We start from the raw sequence: 24543 nt of genomic DNA on the forward strand, positions 1-24543 counted from the left end.
AATAATTACTGTTTATTTACTATTTACTAATGAATCCTATTTTCATTGAAGTGGCACCAAAAGACTGGGAAAGTGAGATAGCCAACATGGAGGCATTGACTGGTTCCTCTGGCCGTGGTCGAGGAGGTAACTCTTCCTCTGCTTTGAGTGGTATGCAGCCTCCCCCAGCTCACCAACATGCTTCGCTCTCGCGGCAGTCCTCCGGTCAGTTCAGCAAACCAGCTATCCCCGCCCTAAAGACACCTCCTCCTTCGATGGGCACACCCATGGATCTGTCCTCAAGGTGGGTTCACAAACATAGGTTATGATTTATTATTTACTTTTATTTTTGACATTCCACCTAGCAGCCTGCCGAAAATGAACATGACGGAGATGCTAAAGTCGGCCTCTAGTGGGGGAGCCATCGACTTGAGCGAGGTGCAGGACTTTTCTATGCCCTCTAAGAAATCCAGCGTGCATGCTGCTCTTAGTTCCGCATTTCCCTCAATGGGCAGCAAGAGCAAACTTGACGACACGCTCAACAAACTAATGAAGAAGAACAATTGTGTAAGTTTTATAACCCGACAACTCATTTAATTTGTATGTCATTAAAATAAATGTGTACTTTATTCCATTAGTTAAAACATATTATTTAACGTCATTCATTTCAGACAATAGAAGAGCCTGTGATTGGCAAGGAGAAAAAGCGCAAGAAGTTGGACGAGATCGTGCTCGGCCTATCAGCGGCCAAAGAGCAAAAGACCTTCCCTGATCCATCGCTGCCATCCTCAAAGAAGCCGCAAATCCCGCCAAGCGTGTCTGTTACGCCGGCGAATCTGCAATCGTCGGTCAGCCAGCAGTCTAACCAGAAACCCTTTACCATCACTGTTACCACAGTGCCCGGAAGTGAGTTTGAGTCTCTGCGCTTTTATTTATTCACAGCCCAAGGATTGGCACCAATCTACAAGAATTCCCGACTAATCGAATGTATCTTTCTCTTGTAGAGTCCAAGGGCGGATCGTCCAGCGGTGGATCCGGCGCCGGAGGAAGCTCATCGGCCAGCGGCGGAGGAGCCGGCGGCAGCGGGCTGAGCGCCCTTCAGAACATGGCAATGGGAGGTCTGTCCTCCAAGGACAGTTTGAACGCCCTTCTGAATCAGACAATGTCAACCGATCCGCAAACGTTCCTCAAGCAGCAGCAGAAGATGATGCAATTTTTGCCGCCTGTCCAACGAAAGGCGTACGAGAGCATGCTTGCCGAGATGGAGCAGGCCATGAAGATAAGCTCCAAGTTTTCGACCAACTCCCCGCACGACGTCAAGGTCAACAAGTGGCTCTCAGACATGTCAAGTCCACTGGGCGACCAGCTCAGCATTGATTACGTGGGCGGAGGCGGAGCTGGTGGTTCTGGGAGTGCCAACAGCCGGCGCTCCAACCGCCAGCAGGGCAGCTCTTCGCAACAGTCCCCAAGTGCTGCCCAGCTGCAGAAGCAGCAGCAACAACAACAACAACAGCAGCAACAACAACAGCAGCAACATTCAATATCAGGGCCGCAGAATCTAACAGGAGAGGAGCCTGTACCCGTGATCAATAAGCAGACTGGCAAGCGTTTGGGAGGAAACAAGGCGCCGCAGCTCAAGCGGCTCATGCAATGGTGAGTGTGGGAGAAAGCAATATATTATTTAGCCCAAAATACCCATAATCATACTTTTAGGCTCACGGAAAACCCCAACTACGAAGTGGATCCAAAGTGGCTGGAACAGATGCAAAATCCCATGTCAGCACCGTCTCCTAAACCCACATCTATGGATAGCAGCTATGGCTCCTCGGCAGTAAAGTCCCATGGCGGTCGCCCGTCGTCCAACTCGAGTAACGCCTCATCCTCTTCCCATACCCAACAACAGCAACAGTCATCAACTCAGTCGTCAGCGGGTGGTAACTCTGGCACATCCAAAAAGTCATCCCGTCAGCAAACGGCAGCATCAGCTGCTCTAGATCAAGCTGCGTTACAATTTGGGTCTCTAGCTGGTCTGAATCCCAGCCTGCTGGCTGGACTGGGAGCTTTTGATCCCAAAAATCCTCTGGCAGCTTTTGATCCCAAGAACCCGCTGCTTTCTATGTCATTCGGAGGAATGCCCGGAATGAGTAATATTCCTGGACTAGGTAACCTAAACAACATGAACCTGTTTGCAAGCTTGGCGGGAATGGGAGGATTGGGAAATCTAGCGGGGATGGACACCCAGTCGCTGGCTGCACTTATGGCTGCTGCCGGACCAACTCTAGGCGGATTGACTGGTGCTTCCGGAGGAGCGGGTTCCGGTAAGAGCCAGGTGCAGTCGCAGTCCGGCGGTGGCTCATCCGGTGCTTCCTCATCCTCTTCGGCCAGCAAGAAAAAACAGCAGCAACAACAACAGGCTCAACAGCAGGCGCAAAATGAAGCTGCTCAATTGGCGGCTGCCATCAGCGCTAGCACAGGAGGATCCTCTGGCGGAGCTGGTGGCAAGAATGCAGCAGCTTCTGCATCCCAGCTGGCTGCCGGCTTCCCCTTTTTGTTCCCGAATCCTTCGTTACTGTATCCGCCCATGGGACTGGGTGGGCTTAATCCTTATTCTTTGGGATCCAGTGGGCTGGGCTCTGCATATGATCAGCTGGCCCAGCAGTATAATCTGCTAAATGGAGCCACTTCATCCGCCACAAACACGAATTCAACGCAGTCTAAATCCCATCAGTCGCAATCAAAGGCCAGTCAGTCTAGGAACGCCTCAGCGGCAGCCAACTCAGCAGCTAGCCTAATGAATGCTATGGCCAGCATGGGCGGAGGAGCAAGCACGGCAACCACGGCTTCAACATCAGCATCAGGATCCGGACGAGGCAGGCAGTCGAGCAGCAGAAACCAATCCCAAACCACACCCACAGCGGCAGACATGGCTCAACTGAGTAGCTTACTCATGCCAGGAGCGGATCCGCATCTTCTCGAATCGCTGAGTCGCATGAGCAATATGGATTTGGCGCAAGCAACTCGATTGATGAGTTCACTGGGAATGCCTCCACTTCCAGGAATTTCCAGCTCTTCCGGAGCAGGAAACTCATCTTCAAGCAAGAGGTCTAGCCAAGCAGCTAATGAAGCCAACGCTCAGGCAAAGGAACAGCAGAAGTGGTTTGAGAGTCTGACCCGCGGAGCCCTGCCTGCGGATTTATCTGCCCTGCAAGCCTTCTCGCAGTCCAAAATGCCTTCGACGTCCAGCTCCAATACGGGAACATCTACTTCTTCGAGCAAGAGCTCGAAGTCTGCAGCAGCGGCGGTGGCGTCACAACTGCCACAAATCCCTGGAATGTCCAGTGATTTCTCACAAGCCTTTTTAGCTGAAATGGCTGCCCAGGCGATGGCGGCTGCCGGCGGATCGCTGCCTCTTAGTGGTCCTGGTTCCCTAGCCAGTTTGGCTGGCTTAACTGGTGGCTCTGCTGGAGGAGCCGGTGGAGGAGGCTCCTCTGCCTCAGGAAGTGGCAGCCACTCGTCTTCAAAACGACAGCGTGAGCAGGATGCCTTTAAACAACAAATGGATTACTACACCAAGACCCTGGGCCTGGGATCAGGAATCTCGCTGATACCCACCTCCTCGGCGGGAGGATCTTCCACATCCTCCAGTTCCGCGACCGCAGCAGCAGCAGCTTACGCTGCAGCTTTGGATGCTGAGCAACAACATCAGCAGCAACAGAAGGCGCTCTCCAAACGCTCACGTGGTGATATACATCCTACAAAGGAGGAACTGTCCGCCGCTGCCCTTGCTGCTGGACTTCCCCTGAACCTGGGAGCTAGCATGAGCAGCATAGAGAAGAGTCTAAGAGGCGGAAGTAGTTCCAGCACCAGCTCTACACCAGCGCCTATGTCTGCGGAACAAGATAAGGTTACATTGACGCCCCTGAACGCCTCTGGAGGTGGTTCAGGAAGCTCCACTTCCAGTTCAGCAGCTGCTGCGGGACTGGCGGCCAACTTGCCGAGTCAAACAACAATAACCATAGCTCCTCCCATCAGCAGTGGAGCCAGCACTAGCAGCGAGCGTTCGGAACGCTCCGAGTCGCGCATATCTCTAACTATCACCAACGCAGCGGATGCAGCGAAACTACCGCCGCCTTACGAAGAAGCCGATGAGCTGATTATACAACCCATACTCAAAAAGCCGACAACTGCCAATCCAGGCAGTAGTCATGGCGGAAGCGTGGAGGATCTGGATACAGCTGGAAACATTTCATCCGGTAATCTTAGTGGCTCATCCTCCAGTTCTGCTGCCGCGGCGGCGGCTGCAGCGGCAGCCGAAGAGAATCGACGCTCATCGAACCGCCTGAAGCGTCCGAGGTCTGGAAACGAACAAGGATCCAGCTCCGTGGAAGGACAGCCGCCTGAGAAGCGACGGGAGCTGCGATCTACTAGACATACACGCTCCTCGGCGGATGCCAGCACGCTAAATCTTTCTGCAGGAAGCGAGTCAGGAGCGGAGGAGCGGAATGAATGAGTATTGCGCAGATCCGAGCGCCAGCGCTAGCAGGATGACACGGGTCCTCCGGAGAGGAGGGGAAAATCACGCGGAGGAGGAGCCACCAGCACCACTGGACAGCCACCACAACAGATGCAGAGAATCAAGAATAGAAAGATGATGAGGAACCAGCTGATGCATATGCAAACAAGATCGAGGCGAAAATCTAATGCTAGGCTTATTGTTACCACTAGATCCCTTAAGCTTAAAGTTGTGTAAAGTATAAGAAGCCTATAAAAACTATATATAGAGCCAATGTAGAAGAGCGGATTGTGGTTTGTTGCAACGCCCTGCAGTCGGACACTGCTGCAAAACCGTCTGAATTGGAGGGCTAAGCATCACTCCCAATAGTTGGATTACTCAAGTTCCATCGCTGCTTAAATGGAGCTTGATTAATCAATCGTTTTCCTACCTATGGCTGCTTAAATATTCACACAGTTACGAACATATTTAAAAAAACGCTTATAATTTAATTGTAACGAGAGAAGCAAAGTGCTGCTGCATGAAGATTATCCGTTTAAATTATTGCAACCACATAATTAATAAGCGGCATCAAAAATGTTTAGATAATAGACTATATCCATACACACCTAACAAGAAGAGACACAGATACTTGGGTTTCCTGCGCTGTCCTCACACATGCAGTCTTTATATATGATACCTGTACATAATTTATAATCTTTAAATGGCTCTCGTATTGCTTAACGGTTTTTAATATAGTAAGGCACCATGTATTCTCATACTGAATCATTTTCCACACCTCTACCATTTACTATGTTGTATTGTGTTATGTCCTCTCTACTCTCTCTGTGTGTCCCACGAAAACTGCGTGTAATTTTGATAATTTTAATTTTGTAATTAGTGAAAGTGAAGGGATTGGAACGCATATGGCAAGAAACAATCCTTCAAGAGTAGATTTTAATTTCTTGTAATTTGTATGTTTTAAAACAAACTCATCTGTCCCCTAAAGAACAAAAAAACTACAACAGACCAGGCACGTAACTAACAAATGCAAAGTGTTTATTGAAAAATAGAATTTTTTAATTAAATCAATTTTAATGTAATTGAGAATCGGAGAATATGAAACTTGCACGTTTGATGAGCAGTAATGCAATAATTTTGCATAATTATTCAAATCAGTTAAACGAATTATGGATTTCTTTTGCTCGCACTTTACGAGAACGATTAGTTTAAAAACGGTAACAAGACCACACAGAAAAAAGAGAAGAAAGCTAAACAAACAAGCAACATATATTGCATACTTAACTTGTAAGTATAACTCTTAATTAAAATATATATTTAACTGCAGAACAAGAAACAAAAGCAACATCAACCAGAAAAAGAAACTACAGCAAGAACAGCAAGTAAACAAGCAAGCATCAACTATTGATATTGATGATAAATAAATATATAACAAAATTTTAAAAATTTCAACAAATCTAAAGTTATTAATGGATGATTCAAGAAGAAGAATTACTGCCATCGGACGGGATGTTACAGTACCAACGTATTGAAGATTCTCAAGCAAAAATTGAAAAAAAAAACTAAATATCGAGGATATCTAATTTGACCAGGATTTGGTAAGTTTAATATCATTAGTTATTGAAACATATACATTTAAGGCAGGTGTGGCTCGGGATTATCATAGAGTGCTAGTAAACAACAAACATCACAGCATGAAAGTTCTGAACAATTGTTCAAAGCACAAAATTAAACATTATCAACGTCCTATGCGGATTATCATCGATCAGTTTATTAAACCAAGTCCCAATATAATTTTTTCCCAGTAAAAGCTGATTAGGAACAACGGATTTTCGTATGCAACCTGGTGTTGTATTTAGATACTTTTACTACGCATTTGTAATGTATTTGTATATCGGTGTATATTCACAGTAATTTTTCCAACTTAGAAAACAACAACAAAAGCTGGGCGTGTGAAATTCCGATTAACTGAAAAGGGGATACCTTAAATGTTTCGCGTTCGACAGGCACGAGAACTAAATTCTATATAATTAAAGTAGTGGTTTTGGTGTACTTAAAGTGATCGAATAGGGAGGAGATGGGGGTAGAGTGGTGTATGTTTGGAAAATAACTTACAATAAATACAAAAACGTACAAATATGTATAATATACAATATATAAATCTGTGTATCAGCAGTTAAAGCACTTGGCTTGGCTCGCTTCGCTTTGCTTCGATGCGTTGGTAAACTTTGAGTCTTAATGTTTAAGATAACACTGCCCTATAAGTTAAGCTGTTGTTAAACAAAGACATGATTTTTTTGGATGCTAATGGGAACCTCGTGTTGAACACGGAAAATATTATTAAATATTTTCTCCTCCATTAATATGAAAGCAGTCGGTTTCTCATAGGATTCTTTTCTTTAACAACAAATTTATAAAAACCGCAGCTAACAGACTCGACCCTTAAGTGGCAACCCCAAACATAACTTTGTTCGCAAATAAACTTAAAGGGCAGTGTAATTTGCGCATGTTCTGCTAAGGGCATTTGGCTAGGTTTCTTGTGGCCGAATGTGGTCCCGTTTACATTAATGGAACTGCAGGAAGAGGGAACGTTCGCAGGCCTCTTCCAGTAACGTCTGCTGTCGAAGCTTCTCCTCGGGAGTGAGCTCCCTTACCAGTTCATCGAATCCATCATCCGAGTAGGCAGGTTCCTCATCTACCATGCCACCGTCAACCTCCTCGCCGGCAGCTAATGGCAGTAGTGGTTCCCCTATGATGCAGCGGATGTCATTTGGCAGCGTTTCCGAGGCTTTGAGCTGCAAGTAGATGGCCTCGGCAATCTGCAGAGTCTTTTGAACATCTATATTTCCAGACAGTTCGTTGACATGCTTAAGTATTTCTGTGAACTCATACTGGCTGTCAATGATCACGCTCGTCTCCTGGTCCAGGATGGCCACCGAGAAGAGCAGGTGGAAGTTGGGACAAGGCAGCCGAGTCCAGAGACACTCCCACAACTTTATAACATCCTCGTTGCTCAACTCCCGCTTGTACCAGACCAGCAGCCATCTGAAGCAGAAGTACATGTTGTCCGAGTCGTGAGAGCGCATGTAGTTAAATAGCGGAGCATTAGCGAACTCAATCAAGCGGCGGACCTGGGCGAATTGAGTCTTCATTCCCGCCTGGTCCATGTCAAAGTTTGTGAAAACCAGCTCCATGAAGCCCACGAAGCACCAGAAGGCGTCCACCTCGTTAACCTGGATCTCCAGAATGGGCGCGAGCAAATCGGACATTCCCTGGACGTAGCCAAGATCGAAGTTGTACATCACGTAAGTCATGAGGATGCCCTGCAGCAGGGCCAGATTGGGATTATCCTCGCCAGCGAAGAACTGCAGCGAGCGATCTGTGCGCTTCACATCCTTCTCGATCTGGCACTTGCGTTCCCGGTATCCGCAGAAGTTCGCCTCCTGAGTCGTGGTCATGGCCAGCCACTGGGCCTTCATGTTGTAGTACTCCATTGACCTTTGCTTTCGGCGCTCGATACGCTCCACCTGGGTATCGGACCACTGATAGTAGTTGAGAAGGAATTTCCACACCTCTGCCCGGAGACTGTGCACAATACCGCCCCGGAAGATGAGCTTCTTAATACGGACGCTCTCCAAAATGCGCCCGTCGGTCGTTTGGAACTCCAGCCACTGCGACTCGGTGAGAGGAGAGCCTGCAAAAATAAAGGTAAATCATTGATCAAAGTCAAACAACTAGTATTCCATGATTATTATTATCTATAAGTGCAGAATATTCTTTTAGGATATGACTTTCGATAATTTAACTTTGGAAATGATACATTGTCTGGTTTCCCCGCAATATACCAACACACCTCGCTCCACTCGCTGTCGATCCGGCAAGTTGTTGACTATTTTCTCATCCTGAGCATTTAGGTTCTCCAGCTCACTGTCAGCGGGAGACTTTTCCGCACTTCCCCCGCGACTCTGTCCGTTAGAGGAGCAGGCACTGTTGGTGCTGCCACTTAGCCCTATGATCTGATAGTTGTCCGGCGCCGTCTGCCGGTCGCCGGAGATCAGGACTCCTGGACGGGATTTGGGTGAGCGCTGGAACGGCGGCTGCACGTAGTCAGGAATATTTCCCAAGAATCCGGCCAGCTTGTTGGGCAGCCAGCTGTCACGCGGCAAATGGCTAGATTTTATTTGGCCAATGTCGAGTTCGGCAAAAGTCTTTCTCAGCTTCTGGTTCTCGGTAGTCAAGATGGCATACTCCTCGCCGCCATTGCGACTGGTCTCGGCGCATTCGATGAAGTGCAGATCGCGCATCGAGCGCACAAAGAGGTCTGCGTTCCCGTGCTGGAAGAAGAACTCGCTGTGGACGCCACCGGCTTTGCGCATAAGGCGGATGGTCTGGCCACGGTGGCGAACCTCCACGGAGGCCAAGTCCTCGAGCTGGGCACGCATGACTCGCGAGCGGATGGCTCCAGCTCCGCCACTTGCTTCGCTGGGCTTCGTGTTGAAAGCGCGGCACTCGGAGGTAGTGCGAGTTCTCCCGGAAATCCTGTCAACCAGCGCCCAGTCCCCCTGGTCCTGGCTGTCATCCGCTATCATGATGCTGTCGTTGGGCTGCCACTCAAGTAGTAGTCTCCTGCGAGGCACATCTGCGGAGGAGCACGAGTACTCCACCAGGGACAGGGACCCACTGGTGTTTAGGTCCGCGATGTGCTCCGCGCTGGCCTTTTTCAGCAGCACGCCGTCGTGGGTGAACAAGATCTTCGGAGTGGGAATGCAAAAACACGTAATGGCACCAAGAAAATAATGAGTCAGGCGAATCAAAACAAGGCGACACACTTACGTTGCCCGTTCCCTGCGGCGGCAGACTCTGGGCATCCTCCTCGGCGGAGGATACCCGAGACTTGTTAATGACACCAAGCTGCACCTGGTGACCACGGTCGTAGCGCACCGATTCGTTCATATCTGCCGGGGATGAGCTTATTGTGCTTCGTGTATTGTTCAATAAACTATGCGCTTTTCTATTACGTTTCAGATATAAACAATTGCCCAGTTGCAGTGTTACCAGATGGTGAAACTGATTTCGGCACAAATGCTCTCCGCCCACCATAAATTACTACTAAAATTACTACTAACTATCTATCAGGATGAATCTTTCCAAAAATGTTCATTCTAGTGCAGGTATAATATAAGTCGGATCTTCCATAGAAAAAATCGAAAAAAAAATAATAAAACTGATTTCTTTGTGGTTTCTGAAAACCCTCAGAAAAATCGCCTGTGGCAAGGAAAACCGAAAGTTTAAATAATTAATTTATGATTTTAAAACATTTGAATTGATTATTAATGTAAGAGGTATGTACTCTAACTTAGGTCTTATAAGACATGACCTTAAAATGGCTACAGCCATGACCTTTTGTTGCTAAATTGCTATAATCGGGTACAATTCGTCATGGTAAAAATCTTGTCGATCTGACTACTTACATATAGCATAACTGCAAATGTATTAAGAATTTCGGCTCGCCGAAAAAAACAATACTCGAGTTGAGTTATTAAGTTTTTTTTATTAATTTAATGTATTTATAATACTTTCAGATTTTGGATACTCAAACTACATAATTATTGAATGGATTTCACTGAAGAACTTGGTGCTTAAGAAAATGTTTCTTCAGGGATACAACGGTCTAGCGGAGAAGTCAAGCTTATGGTAACTAAAATAATATATTTCATAAAAAATCATACCTAAAAATATAACTTAATTTTTTTTGCAGGATTTTCTACAAAAAGTTTTCCACCAAACAAAAGAACGCGTCATATGGTGATCGAAAAACTGGGACCCGCCAAGGCCAAATATGCCTAAAAACTTTTACGCTTCGAGGGAAACTTCAAAAAGTTGGACATCGATTGTGGCAATCTTTTTCAATAAAGTATTATTGTTTTCAAGAATTGACTAATAAAAGCTCATCAGAAGGAAATTGTTTTTTTTTAACTCAAACAAGAAAGGGTTCTTGTAGCACTCTTTTGGGTTGAAGGTATTTTTGTTTTGCATAAAAAGTGTAGCATACTTTCAGGCAGCCAATTATTGCACTTTCCGAGATCGCCCCACAGAGGTCGCTTTCGGCATTAGACGTTAGAATTGCCTACATTTAAAGGCGCAGCAGCCTACTGGAATTTCTGTTCGCCTGGTATTTGAGTTCGAGAAATCTCCCAATTTCACAGACAAATTAATTAAAAAACCAAATTTCATTGCAAATTTCTTGATTTGGTATACCAGGCGAACATAAATCTCAATAGGTGGCTGCAGACATGAAAAAAATCAGGATCCACATACAATCCACAAAATCTTTCATACAGTCCACATTCGATCCACATACAATACACATACGATCCACACACTTTTCTTGTTTTATATTTTGTGGATCCTATGTGGATCGAATGTGTATTGTATTGAAGATTTTGTGGATCGTATGTGGATCCAGATTTTTTTCATGTCTGCAGCCACCTATTGAGATTTATGTTCGCCTGGTATACCAAATCAAGAAATTTGCAATGAAATTTGGTTTTTTAATTAATTTGTCTCTGAAATTGGGAGATTTCTCGAACTCAAATACCAGGCGAACAGAAATTCCAGTAGGCTGCTGCGCCTTTAAATGTAGGCAATTCTAACTCAACCATATGGATCTCTTGTGGTCCATATGCAATATTTTGTCGATGGTATGTGTTAGTTTTGCGTTTTGTGGACCGTATTTTTCATCCGCAACAACCTCCCATAACCGAAACCCATAAAAATCACCGGCAAAACAAGTGTTTTTTTTATTTAAAAACTTTATTATAATAGATTTAGATAAACTTACGATAATATTAAAACGATAATATTATTACGCTAATCTAATGATAACTATGTATGTTTGAGTGTGTGGCAAGTTAATATTTGCTGCATAAATTCCAGTGCATCGGAATTTACTGCGCTTCGTTTTGCTCCTTTCTGCTGGCTCTCCCCGACATTTTGCTCGCGTAGTCCTGAAATTATGAAAATGCAGTCCAGCTCAGTCCACCACATAGTCTTGCTAGACCCTCGGACCTCCCCGAGGCTATAGGTTTATGTAGTGGTCGATTAGGATCCAGTTGGGATCTCCAGCTTTGTGAGATTCATCCAATAACTTTCGTGAGATACTCCTGTCAGAGAAGCTGAAAATAAATGAAGGTTGAAATATTACAACACAGCTAAAAAAATTTATTTCAGTCGATTTTTCGCAAAAAATCATAGGCCCCTTATGAAAAATGGCAAAATCCGGAGGATCCGGAAAAATCAACTTTTATTGCGATTTTTTGATCCAAACCATGGGAAATAATAATCACACGATGGAATGCCACTCACCGACATTTTGCTCGCGTAGTCCTGAAATTATGAAAATGCAGTCCAGCTCAGTCCACCACATAGTCTTGCTAGACCCTCGGACCTCCCCGAGGCTATAGGTTTATGTAGTGGTCGATTAGCATCCAGTTGGGATCTCCAGCTTTGTGAGATTCATCCAATAACTTTCGTGAGATACTCCTGTCAGAGAAGCTGAAAATAAATGAAGGTTGAAATATTACAACACAGCTAAAAAAATTTATTTCAGAAATCATAGGCCCCTTATGAAAAATGGCAAAATCCGGAGGATCCGGAAAAATCAACTTATATTGCGATTTTTTGATCCAAACCATGGGAAATAATAATCACACGATGGAATGCCACTCACCTTTGAATTCGTTATAAAATTTCCAATCGATTGGCATTCACAGCTAAAAAATTTCATTTTGGTCGATATTTCGCCAAAAAAACCCCTTATGAAAAATGGCAAAATCCGGAGGATCCGGAAAAATCAACTTTTATTGCGGTTTTTTGTTCCAAACCATGGGAAATAACAATCACACGATGGAATGCCATGCACCTTTGAATTCGTTATAAAATTTCCAATCGATTGGCATTCACAGCTAAAAAATTTCAATTTGGTCGATATTTCGCCAAAAATGATGAACTAACCTCTTATGAAAAATGGCAAAATCCGGAGGATCCGGAAAAATCAACTTTTATTGCGGTTTTTTGTTCCAAACCATGGGAAATAACAATCACACGATGGAATGCCATACACCTTTGAATTCGTTATAAAATTTCCAATCGATTGGCATTCACAGCTAAAAAATTTCATTTTGGTCGATATTTCGCCAAAAAAACCCCTTATGAAAAATGGCAAAATCCGGAGGATCCGGAAAAATCAACTTTTATTGCGGTTTTTTGATCCAAACCATGGGAAATAATAATCACACGATTGAATGCCACTCACCTTTGAATTCGTTATAAAATTTCCAATCGATTGGCATTTACAGTCAAAAAATTTCATTTTGATCGATGTTTCGCCAAAAATGATGAACTTATGAAAAATGGCAAAATCCGGAGGATCCGGAAAAATCCACTTTTATTGCGGTTTTTTGATTCAAACCATGGGAAATAACAATCACACGATGGAATGCCATACACCTTTGAATTCGTTATAAAATTTCCAATCAATTAACATTTACAGTCAAAAAATTTCATTTTGATCGATATTTCGCCAAAAATGATGAACTAACCCCTTATGAAAAATGGCAAAATCCGGAGGATCCGGAAAAATCAACTTTTATTGCGGTTTTTTGATCCAAACCATGGGAAATAACAATCACACGATGGAATGCCATACACCTTTGAATTCGTTATAAAATTTCCAATCGATTGGCATTCACAGCTAAAAAATTTCATTTTGGTCGATATTTCGCCAAAAATGATGAACTAACCCCTTATGAAAAATGGCAAAATCCGGAGGATCCGGATTGCGGTTTTTTTATCCAAACCATGGGAAATAATAATCACACGATGGAATGCCATACACCTTTGAATTCGTTATAAAATTTCCAATCGATTGGCATTCACAGCTAAAAAATTTCATTTTGATCGATATTTCGCCAAAAATGATGAACTAACCCCTTATGAAAAATGGCAAAATCCGGAGGATCCGGAAAAATCAACTTTTATTGCGGTTTTTTGATCCAAACCATGGGAAATAACAATCACACGATGGAATGCCACTCACCTTTGAATTCGTTATAAAATTTCCAATCGATTGGCATTCACAGCTAAAAAATTTCATTTTGGTTGATATTTCGCCAAAAATGATGAACTAACCCCTTATGAAAAATGGCAAAATCCGGAGGATCCGGATTGCGGTTTTTTTATCCAAACCATGGGAAATAATAATCACACGATGGAATGCCACTCACCTTTGAATTCGTTATAAAATTTCCAATCGATTGGCATTCACAGCTAAAAAATTTCATTTTGGTCGATATTTCGCCAAAAATGATGAACTAACCCCTTATGAAAAATGGCAAAATCCGGAGGATCCGGATTGCGGTTTTTTGATCCAAACCATGGGAAATAACAATCACACGATGGAATGCCATACACCTTTGAATTCGTTATAAAATTTCCAATCGATTGGCATTCACAGCTAAAAAATTTCATTTTGGTCGATATTTCGCCAAAAATGATGAACTAACCCCTTATGAAAAATGGCAAAATCCGGAGGATCCGGAAAAATCAACTTTTATTGCGGTTTTTTGTTCCAAACCATGGGAAATAACAATCACACGATGGAATGCCATACACCTTTGAATTCGTTATAAAATTTCCAATCAATTGGCATTTACAGTCAAAAAATTTCATTTTGATCGATGTTTCGCCAAAAATGATGAACTAACCCCTTATGAAAAATGGCAAAATCCGGAGGATCCGGATTGCGGTTTTTTGATCCAAACCATGGGAAATAACAATCACACAATGGAATGCCAAACACCTTTGAATTCGTTATAAAATTTCCAATCGATTGGCATTCACAGCTAAAAAATTTCATTTTGGTCGATATTTCGCCAAAAATGATGAACTAACCCCTTATGAAAAATGGCAAAATCCGGAGGATCCGGAAAAATCAACTTTTATTGCGGTTTTTTGATCCAAACCATGGGAAATAACAATCACACAATGGAATGCCATACACCTTTGAATTCGTTATAAAATTTCCAATCGATTGGCATTCACAGCTAAAAAATTTCATTTTGGTCGATATTTCGCCAAAAAAAACCCCTTATGAAAAATGGCAAAATCCGGAGGATCCGGAAAAATCAACTTTTATTGCGGTTTTTTGTTCCAAACCATGGGAAATAACAATCACACGATGGAATGCCATGCACCTTTGAATTCGTTATAAAATTTCCAATCGATTGGCATTCACAGCTAAAAAATTTCAATTTGGTCGATATTTCGCCAAAAATGATGAACTAACCTCTTATGAAAAATGGCAAAATCCGGAGGATCCGGAAAAATCAACTTTTATTGCGGTTTTTTGATCCAAACCATGGGAAATAATAATCACACGATGGAATGCCACTCACCTTTGAATTCGTTATAAAATTTCCAATCGATTGGCATTCACAGCTAAAAAATTTCATTTTGGTCGATATTTCGCCAAAACTTATGAACTAACCTCTTATGAAAAATGGCAAAATCCGGAGGATCCGGAAAAATCAACTTTTATTGCGGTTTTTTGATCCAAACCATGGGAAATAATAATCACACGATGGAATGCCACTCACCTTTGAATTCGTTATAAAATTTCCAATCGATTGGCATTTACAGTCAAAAAATTTCATTTTGATCGATGTTTCGCCAAAAATGATGAACTTATGAAAAATGGCAAAATCCGGAGGATCCGGAAAAATCCACTTTTATTGCGGTTTTTTGATTCAAACCATGGGAAATAACAATCACACGATGGAATGCCATACACCTTTGAATTCGTTATAAAATTTCCAATCAATTAACATTTACAGTCAAAAAATTTCATTTTGATCGATATTTCGCCAAAAATGATGAACTAACCCCTTATGAAAGAAAAATGGCAAAATCCGGAGGATCCGGAAAAATCCACTTTTATTGCGGTTTTTTGATTCAAACCATGGGAAATAACAATCACACGATGGAATGCCATACACCTTTGAATTCGTTATAAAATTTCCAATCAATTAACATTTACAGTCAAAAAATTTCATTTTGATCGATATTTCGCCAAAAATGATGAACTAACCCCTTATGAAAAATGGCAAAATCCGGAGGATCCGGAAAAATCAACTTTTATTGCGGTTTTTTGATCCAAACCATGGGAAATAACAATCACACGATGGAATGCCACTCACCTTTGAATTCGTTATAAAATTTCCAATCGATTGGCATTCACAGCTAAAAAATTTCATTTTGGTTGATATTTCGCCAAAAATGATGAACTAACCCCTTATGAAAAATGGCAAAATCCGGAGGATCCGGATTGCGGTTTTTTTATCCAAACCATGGGAAATAATAATCACACGATGGAATGCCACTCACCTTTGAATTCGTTATAAAATTTCCAATCGATTGGCATTCACAGCTAAAAAATTTCATTTTGGTCGATATTTCGCCAAAAATGATGAACTAACCCCTTATGAAAAATGGCAAAATCCGGAGGATCCGGAAAAATCAACTTTTATTGCGGTTTTTTGTTCCAAACCATGGGAAATAACAATCACACGATGGAATGCCATACACCTTTGAATTCGTTATAAAATTTCCAATCAATTGGCATTTACAGTCAAAAAATTTCATTTTGATCGATGTTTCGCCAAAAATGATGAACTAACCCCTTATGAAAAATGGCAAAATCCGGAGGATCCGGATTGCGGTTTTTTTATCCAAACCATGGGAAATAATAATCACACGATGGAATGCCATACACCTTTGAATTCGTTATAAAATTTCCAATCGATTGGCATTCACAGCTAAAAAATTTCATTTTGATCGATATTTCGCCAAAAATGATGAACTAACCCCTTATGAAAAATGGCAAAATCCGGAGGATCCGGAAAAATCAACTTTTATTGCGGTTTTTTGATCCAAACCATGGGAAATAACAATCACACGATGGAATGCCACTCACCTTTGAATTCGTTATAAAATTTCCAATCGATTGGCATTCACAGCTAAAAAATTTCATTTTGGTTGATATTTCGCCAAAAATGATGAACTAACCCTTTATGAAAAATGGCAAAATCCGGAGGATCCGGATTGCGGTTTTTTTATCCAAACCATGGGAAATAATAATCACACGATGGAATGCCACTCACCTTTGAATTCGTTATAAAATTTCCAATCGATTGGCATTCACAGCTAAAAAATTTCATTTTGGTTGATATTTCGCCAAAAGTGATGAACTAACCCTTTATGAAAAATGGCAAAATCCGGAGGATCCGGATTGCGGTTTTTTTATCCAAACCATGGGAAATAATAATCACACGATGGAATGCCACTCACCTTTGAATTCGTTATAAAATTTCCAATCGATTGGCATTCACAGCTAAAAAATTTCATTTTGGTCGATATTTCGCCAAAAATGATGAACTAACCCCTTATGAAAAATGGCAAAATCCGGAGGATCCGGAAAAATCAACTTTTATTGCGGTTTTTTGTTCCAAACCATGGGAAATAACAATCACACGATGGAATGCCATACACCTTTGAATTCGTTATAAAATTTCCAATCAATTGGCATTTACAGTCAAAAAATTTCATTTTGATCGATGTTTCGCCAAAAATGATGAACTAACCCCTTATGAAAAATGGCAAAATCCGGAGGATCCGGATTGCGGTTTTTTTATCCAAACCATGGGAAATAATAATCACACGATGGAATGCCATACACCTTTGAATTCGTTATAAAATTTCCAATCGATTGGCATTCACAGCTAAAAAATTTCATTTTGGTCGATATTTCGCCAAAAATGATGAACTAACCCCTTATGAAAAATGGCAAAATCCGGAGGATCCGGAAAAATCAACTTTTATTGCGGTTTTTTGATCCAAACCATGGGAAATAACAATCACACGATGGAATGCCACTCACCTTTGAATTCGTTATAAAATTTCCAATCGATTGGCATTCACAGCTAAAAAATTTCATTTTGGTTGATATTTCGCCAAAAATGATGAACTAACCCCTTATGAAAAATGGCAAAATCCGGAGGATCCGGATTGCGGTTTTTTTATCCAAACCATGGGAAATAATAATCACACGATGGAATGCCACTCACCTTTGAATTCGTTATAAAATTTCCAATCGATTGGCATTCACAGCTAAAAAATTTCATTTTGGTTGATATTTCGCCAAAAATGATGAACTAACCCCTTATGAAAAATGGCAAAATCCGGAGGATCCGGATTGCGGTTTTTTTATCCAAACCATGGGAAATAATAATCACAATATGGAATGCCACTCACCTTTGAATTCGTTATAAAATTTCCAATCGATTGGCATTCACAGCTAAAAAATTTCATTTTGGTTGATATTTCGCCAAAAATGATGAACTAACCCTTTATGAAAAATGGCAAAATCCGGAGGATCCGGATTGCGGTTTTTTTATCCAAACCATGGGAAATAACAATCACACGATGGAATGCCATACACCTTTGAATTCGTTATAAAATTTCCAATCAATTGGCATTTACAGTCAAAAAATTTCATTTTGATCGATGTTTCGCCAAAAATGATGAACTTATGAAAAATGGCAAAATCCGGAAGATCCGGAAAAATCAACTTTTATTGCGATTTTTTTATCCAAACCATGGGAAATAACAATCACACGATGGAATGCCACTCACCTTTGCATTCGTTATAAAATTTCCAATCGATTGGCATTCACAGCTAAAAAATTTCATTTTGGTCGATATTTCGCCAAAAATGATGAACTAACCCCTTATGAAAAATGGCAAAATCCGGAGGATCCGGATTGCGGTTTTTTTATCCAAACCATGGGAAATAATAATCACACGATGGAATGCCACTCACCTTTGAATTCGTTATAAAATTTCCAATCGATTGGCATTCACAGCTAAAAAATTTCATTTTGGTTGATATTTCGCCAAAAATGATGAATGAACTAACCCTTTATGAAAAATGGCAAAATCCGGAGGATCCGGATTGCGGTTTTTTTATCCAAACCATGGGAAATAATAATCACACGATGGAATGCCATACACCTTTGAATTCGTTATAAAATTTCCAATCAATTAACATTTACAGTCAAAAAATTTCATTTTGTTCGATATTTCGCCAAAAATGATGAACTAACCCCTTATGAAAAATGGCAAAATCCGGAGGATCCGGAAAAATCAACTTTTATTGCGGTTTTTTGATCCAAACCATGGGAAATAACAATCACACGATGGAATGCCACTCACCTTTGCATTCGTTATAAAATTTCCAATCGATTGGCATTCACAGCTAAAAAATTTCATTTTGGTCGATATTTCGCCAAAAATGATGAACTAACCCCTTATGAAAAATGGCAAAATCCGGAGGATCCGGAAATATCAACTTTTATTGCGGTTTTTTGATCCAAACCATGGGAAATAACAATCACACGATGGAATGCCATACACCTTTGAATCGATTGGCATTCACAGCTAAAAAATTTCATTTTGGTCGATATTTCGCCAAAAATGATGAACTAACCCCTTTTTAAAAAATGGCAAAATCCGGAGGATCCGGAAAAATCAACTTTTATTGCGGTTTTTTGATCCAAACCATGGGAAATAAAAATCACACGATGGAATGCCATACACCTTTGAATTCGTTATAAAATTTCCAATCGATTGGCATTCACAGCTAAAAAATTTCATTTTGGTCGATATTTCGCCAAAACTTATGAACTAACCTCTTATGAAAAATGGCAAAATCCGGAGGATCCGGAAAAATCAACTTTTATTGCGGTTTTTGTATTCAAACCATGGGAAATAATAATCACACGATGGGATGCCACACACCTTTGAATTCGTTATAAAATTTCCAATCGATTGGCACTCACAGCTAAAAAATTTCATTTTGGTCGATATTTCGCCAAAAATGAAGAACTTATGAAAAATGGCAAAATCCGGAGGATCCGGATTGCGGTTTTTTTATCCAAACCATGGGAAATAATAATCACACGATGGAATGCCACTCACCTTTGAATTCGTTATAAAATTTCCAATCGATTGGCATTCACAGCTAAAAAATTTCATTTTGGTCGATATTTCGCCAAAAATGATGAACTAACCTCTTATGAAAAATGGCAAAATCCGGAGGATCCGGAAAAATCAACTTTTATTGCGATTTTTTTATCCAAACCATGGGAAATAACAATCACACGATGGAATGCCATACACCTTTGAATTCGTTATAACATGTCCAATCAATTGGCATTTACAGTCAAAAAATTTCATTTTGATCGATGTTTCGCCAAAAATGATGAACTTATGAAAAATGGCAAAATCCGGAAGATCCGGAAAAATCAACTTTTATTGCGATTTTTTTATCCAAACCATGGGAAATAACAATCACACGATGGAATGCCATACACCTTTGAATCGATTGGCATTCACAGCTAAAAAATTTCATTTTGGTCGATATTTCGCCAAAAATGATGAACTAACCTCTTATGAAAAATGGCAAAATCCGGAGGATCCGGAAAAATCAACTTTTATTGCGGTTTTTTGATCCAAACCATGGGAAATAACAATCACACGATGGAATGCCATACACCTTTGAATTCGTTATAAAATTTCCAATCGATTGGCATTCACAGCTAAAAAATTTCATTTTGGTCGATATTTCGCCAAAAATGAAGAACTTATGAAAAATGGCAAAATCCGGAGGATCCGGATTGCGGTTTTTTTATCCAAACCATGGGAAATAATAATCACACGATGGAATGCCACTCACCTTTGAATTCGTAATAAAATTTCCAATCGATTGGCATTCACAGCTAAAAAATTTCATTTTGGTCGATATTTCGCCAAAAATGATGAACTAACCCCTTATGAAAAATGGCAAAATCCGGAGGATCCGGAAAAATCAACTTTTATTGCGGTTTTTTGATCCAAACCATGGGAAATAACAATCACACGATGGAATGCCATACACCTTTGAATCGATTGGCATTCACAGCTAAAAAATTTCATTTTGGTCGATATTTCGCCAAAAATGATGAACTAACCTCTTATGAAAAATGGCAAAATCCGGAGGATCCGGAAAAATCAACTTTTATTGCGGTTTTTTGATCCAAACGATGGGAAATTATGGTCACACGATGGAATGCCGTACCTCGTTGAGTTCGTTATAAAATTTCCAATCGATTGGCATTCACAGCTAAAAAATTTAATGTTGGTCGATTTTTGTCCAAAAATGATGAACTTATGATAAATGACAAAATCCGGAGGATCCGGAGGATCAACTTTTATTGTGGATTTTCCGCAAAGAATCATAGGCTAACCCATTATGAAGAATGACAAAATCCGGAAGTACGGAAATTTCAACTTTTATTTTGGTTTGAAATTGAAGCGCCCCTTTAACTGATAATGCTGCCAGATTGGCATAAAAAGGTCATTGCTAAAAAAAACGCGAAGGTTTGTCGAATCTCTAGAAAAGGAGAAACGAATAATTGTAAAATAAAATACTTAATGGCTTTATTTTTTCTTTTAAGGCCGTTGAGAAACGTAGTCGCACCTTAAAATATCGAGAGTAAAAGTAATTCGCAAACATCAGAACATTTTCAGATTCTCTCGATTTCCACGACGAAAGAGCTGCGATCATTTTAGAATAAGCACGCATATAGTTGTATTTTGTAAATAGATTAATAGTGCCCAACTCGTATGATAAAGTGGTCTTCGTAGCCTCTTCGGGCTGTTTTGAAAACTTTTTTCAGAGATCAGTTTGTCACAGAACGTTGAGCGAGGCACAAGCACTATTCGATTTTTAAAATTCTGAAATATAACGAAATATAATCATAAAATATAAGCCAAACACAGGTGGGTGCAGGCATTTTTCGGGAACTTATGAGTTAAGCAGGAGCCAAATGGTGTAGGTTCTCGACGAGTTTGAAATAAGTGCAATTTTATATACTTTGTCGAAAAGTGTCAAGAGTGTTAGGTTCGAATTATATAATTAATGTTACCACAAATGGATTAGAATGTCAACAAAAGTGATGCATCTTCTGGGTAATTGGACTTTTCCCAAAAGTGTATATACGGATAGAAACGGAAAGAGCCATTTAAGGGTCATGATCGACAAATATTAAACTTCTAGCCAGTGTTACACTGATATAAATACATCTATACGTACAGTTCGGGCGTTGAAAACAACACGATTTACCGGATTCATCAATGAATTTCTCAATCGAAACCAAAAAACATGAACCACTTTCTCACACACCTTGGCATGAATTTGAATTGTGGGCAGTTGTAGGAGGAAAGTCAAGTCCCTTAAAAGATTTTTACAATTTTTGAGTTGAAAAATGCTCTCTTGATTTCTATGGCATCCATTTCCTTCTCTCGATCTCTCGCGATCTATAAATCACAAGCCAAACTATTTTTTCCTTAATTCGAGAGCATGAAAATAAAGAAAACAACAACAGAGCCAAAAAACATGAAAATCCGTTGGCCAGAAATAGCGCCACCCACCAAAAGTTTTGAAATTACATTTTTAAAAAGATAGCGATGTGCCATGTCGTCTTCTCTTTGTTTTCAGAACGTCATGGAGAAGACAACGCGGCCCAAGCGAAATCGTCGCCACAGCAGGTGAGGTATTTTTGGAATTAGCTAAGGACTCACCTGGTCTGTTCCGTTATATTATTCCTGTTCACTCTTCCAGACGCGCCTGGCCACCGGAGGATGAGCTGCAGCCACCAACGCGAGCCATCAAGCGGTTGTTTACACCCGACATCAAGAGGATGCTTAAAGATTGGCTGATCCGTCGCCGGGAGAATCCTTATCCCAGTAGGGAGGAGAAAAAGCAGCTTGCTGCTGAGACTGGACTGACCTACACCCAGATCTGCAATTGGTTCGCAAACTGGCGCAGAAAGCTGAAGAACTCAGAGCGGGAGAAGGCCAAAAAGTCCTGGGGCCATCTGATCAAGAACTACAATCACAATGCCAGGGGAAATGTTGAGCAGTTCAGCATATCGTCTGAGGATAGTATTTGGGAGGAGGAGATGCGCTCGGGTCCCGCAGATGATGACGAAGGCGATGATGACGACGAGTTGTCCAGCCACAGCACTGGCAGCGATGGCAATGCCAATAATGACTCCACCTCCCCGTACAAGAAAAATTTGTATATGGAATCTGCGGACTTGTCCGATCGAATACCCATGTTGCCCACTGTGCAGGTAACCAGGACCAAGTACAAGCACCAAATGATGGAGAAGTACCTGCGGGATACTTCCACGGCAGAGGAATCTATTCAACCGGGCACGCAACTTAACAAGTGGCTAGAAAGTGCTGCCAAATTCACACCGGATAGAAACAACTATCACATCGAGTGGAATACGAGCAGGTAATCAAGTTCATGGCCGTCCAGTTCCTTCGTAATGGATAAGAATTCTAAATTTCAGGCAGAAAAACAGCAAAAGCAACAGCTGCGGCCAGTCTCATGGCCAAGTGATGTTCAATAGCGATGCCACGGCGGCGGGTTGCGGCGATAGCTGGATGCTCCATCACAAGGACGAACTGGACGCCGCGGAAGCCTTGGCTAACCTCGCCTTTAACTGTAGGCAGCGCTGGCAACATACCGCGATCAGCTCCTAAGCGAAACCACCGAAGACTCCACAACTGACGCCATCATTCCAGCAGAAGTTTTAGGTCCCGTTGGAAAGTGCAATATAGTCAAATAGGCTTCTTCTGGTTTTCATTTTCAAATTTTTTTCAACACTAAAATTAGGAAACTTATAAACAAAATCTTTTAAATTGATCACATTTAAATCAATACCTGAAAGTGAAAACCAGATCCCGCCAATTCAGCTAGTTTAGTATAAAAGACAATAATAAAATTTTCGATTAACTTGTTATTTAACAAACTTGGTTTCACTTCGGCTCCTCTGTTAACTCCGGCGTTGTCTCCTTGACTTCACCCTTGGCATGGACATCCAGGACTTGAACGAAGCTTTGTTGATGCGCCTGCATTTGTTGCACAAGATGACCAGCTGCCTGGTTGAGGGTCTGGACGAGTTGCGCTTGCACCGCCTGCAGACCGGGCAACTGGGCGTAGGCCATCAGCTCATTCCGGCTGAGAAGGGTATCCTCCACGACGCCTCCAAGCAGAACCATTTGCGGCACCTTTCGGGTGATCCTCAGCAGGGAGCCAATCGTCTGCTGGTCCGGGGAGAAGACGATGCAGTGATTGGAGTGAAACAGCGGCAAAATGGCTTCGTAGCGAGTCGCTGCCACCGCTTGGCTGATGATCTTGCGGCCGTAGGACTTGAGGTGCAGGTTCTGCTTGTGCAGCTGGACACGGACACGGAAGATCTCGTCGGACGTGATTGAGTTTAGGTGGAAGACGGCCACCAGCCGGGAGTGGTCCAGCCAGTTGCGCACCTCGCGTGCGATGATCTCGTTGTAGGGGTTCTCAATTTGCTGCTGCGTGCGCTCAGCGCGTGTCTTGAAGCAGCTTTTTGCCTTTGGGGGCTCCGGGTACTTTGGCTGTGTAACGGCGACGACGCGGGCACGTTCGTAGTGCGGCTCCTTGGGTCGCTGTATGTTGATTTTGCCCTTGAAGCGAACGGACTGCAGCGCCGGAGTGCTGCTCTTGGCCAGCGGAAGAACTGGAAAATCCATTTATGAAGTTACACAACAACACGAATGTGAATGAAAAACGTGGAAACTTACTTTTCTGAATCAAGCTCAGGCTCATAATGCTGTAATGCTTCTGATAGAGGGTCGGAAATTGGAAACTGTGACTATTAACTGTTTTAGCAGCCAAATTCCCGCGAATAGGGATGTAATTGCACTGTATTATGGTCACAACTGTTTTGCTGTCCACCATTCGTCTCTAACCGATTATTGTTATCGAGCCAGTTCGATTTTGAACCACGCCACTCCGATAAGCTTTCTTTTTTAGTATTTTATTCAAAAAATACTTAAATCTCAAATAT

At 41.8% G+C, this 24543-nt stretch overlaps 4 protein-coding genes and 1 long non-coding RNA gene across 17 annotated transcripts in view; 2 read left to right on the plus strand and 3 right to left on the minus strand.

Moving 5' to 3' along the window:
- The window catches only part of LOC108044762 (serine-rich adhesin for platelets), a 47834-nt gene extending 41886 nt beyond the window's left edge, over positions 1-5948 (plus strand). For all 10 annotated transcript variants that reach the window (XM_044459466.1, XM_044459470.1, XM_044459468.1 and 7 more), the window contains 5 exons: positions 52-283; positions 348-546; positions 651-885; positions 984-1632; positions 1693-5948. In XM_044459466.1, the coding sequence (XP_044315401.1) occupies positions 52-283; positions 348-546; positions 651-885; positions 984-1632; positions 1693-4489 (4112 nt within the window). In that variant the 3' untranslated portion in view covers positions 4490-5948. The remainder of the gene's footprint in view (positions 1-51; positions 284-347; positions 547-650; positions 886-983; positions 1633-1692) is intronic.
- Positions 5949-6321: 373 nt separating this feature from the next.
- LOC108044763 (TBC1 domain family member 17) lies at positions 6322-9560 on the minus strand. Its single transcript, XM_017123902.2, has 3 exons — positions 9326-9560; positions 8346-9243; positions 6322-8186 (listed from the first exon to the last, which is right to left on the minus strand). Exons 1-3 carry the CDS (start codon positions 9443-9445, stop codon positions 7057-7059), a joined length of 2148 nt encoding a protein of 715 aa, XP_016979391.2. The 5' UTR covers positions 9446-9560; the 3' UTR covers positions 6322-7056.
- Positions 9561-11402: 1842 nt separating this feature from the next.
- LOC108044759 lies at positions 11403-22338 on the minus strand. 2 transcript variants are annotated; one of them, XR_001769312.2, is made up of 3 exons: positions 22229-22338; positions 11858-12046; positions 11403-11667 (listed from the first exon to the last, which is right to left on the minus strand). It is a non-coding gene; the product is annotated as an uncharacterized LOC108044759 (long non-coding RNA). The 2 variants fall into 2 exon arrangements; XR_001769313.2 differs by lacking the exon at positions 22229-22338 and adding an exon at positions 21741-21826.
- On the plus strand, positions 21211-23206 carry LOC108044753 (homeobox protein Mohawk). 3 transcript variants are annotated; one of them, XM_017123887.2, is made up of 4 exons: positions 21213-21427; positions 22146-22195; positions 22269-22949; positions 23008-23206. In XM_017123887.2, exons 2-4 carry the CDS (start codon positions 22152-22154, stop codon positions 23198-23200), a joined length of 918 nt encoding a protein of 305 aa, XP_016979376.1. In that variant the 5' UTR covers positions 21213-21427; positions 22146-22151; the 3' UTR covers positions 23201-23206. The 3 variants fall into 3 exon arrangements, with proteins under 3 accessions (XP_016979374.1, XP_016979376.1, XP_016979375.1); XM_017123885.2 differs by having other exon boundaries at positions 21211-22200; XM_017123886.2 differs by lacking the exon at positions 21213-21427 and having other exon boundaries at positions 22116-22195.
- A 231-nt stretch (positions 23207-23437) lies between these two features.
- LOC108044754 (39S ribosomal protein L10, mitochondrial) lies at positions 23438-24448 on the minus strand. Its single transcript, XM_017123888.1, has 2 exons — positions 24278-24448; positions 23438-24213 (listed from the first exon to the last, which is right to left on the minus strand). Exons 1-2 carry the CDS (start codon positions 24432-24434, stop codon positions 23477-23479), a joined length of 894 nt encoding a protein of 297 aa, XP_016979377.1. The 5' UTR covers positions 24435-24448; the 3' UTR covers positions 23438-23476.
- Between the last annotated feature and the right edge of the window lie 95 nt (positions 24449-24543).

This window comes from Drosophila rhopaloa, unplaced genomic scaffold, assembly GCF_018152115.1.
Source record: "Drosophila rhopaloa isolate 14029-0021.01 unplaced genomic scaffold, ASM1815211v1 contig_2, whole genome shotgun sequence".
NCBI classification, from domain to species: Eukaryota; Metazoa; Arthropoda; class Insecta; order Diptera; family Drosophilidae; genus Drosophila; species Drosophila rhopaloa.

What these genes read in the sequence shown, in the direction of transcription:
- LOC108044753 (XM_017123885.2), top strand. Translation starts at nt 22,115, where the DNA reads ATGTGCCATGTCGTCTTCTCTTTGTTTTCAGAACGTCATGGAGAAGAC. An exon ending in TCGTCGCCACAGCAGGTGAG is followed by an intron (nt 22,201 to 22,268) that starts GTATTTTTGGAA and finishes TCACTCTTCCAG; the next exon opens with ACGCGCCTGGCCACCGGAGG. An exon ending in ATCGAGTGGAATACGAGCAG is followed by an intron (nt 22,950 to 23,007) that starts GTAATCAAGTTC and finishes TCTAAATTTCAG; the next exon opens with GCAGAAAAACAGCAAAAGCA.
- LOC108044763 (XM_017123902.2), bottom strand. Translation starts at nt 9,445, where the DNA reads ATGAACGAATCGGTGCGCTACGACCGTGGTCACCAGGTGCAGCTTGGT. An exon ending in CGCCGCAGGGAACGGGCAAC is followed by an intron (nt 9,244 to 9,325) that starts GTAAGTGTGTCG and finishes CCCACTCCGAAG; the next exon opens with ATCTTGTTCACCCACGACGG. An exon ending in TCGACAGCGAGTGGAGCGAG is followed by an intron (nt 8,187 to 8,345) that starts GTGTGTTGGTAT and finishes TTATTTTTGCAG; the next exon opens with GCTCTCCTCTCACCGAGTCG.
- LOC108044754 (XM_017123888.1), bottom strand. Translation starts at nt 24,434, where the DNA reads ATGGTGGACAGCAAAACAGTTGTGACCATAATACAGTGCAATTACATC. An exon ending in CCTGAGCTTGATTCAGAAAA is followed by an intron (nt 24,214 to 24,277) that starts GTAAGTTTCCAC and finishes TGGATTTTCCAG; the next exon opens with TTCTTCCGCTGGCCAAGAGC.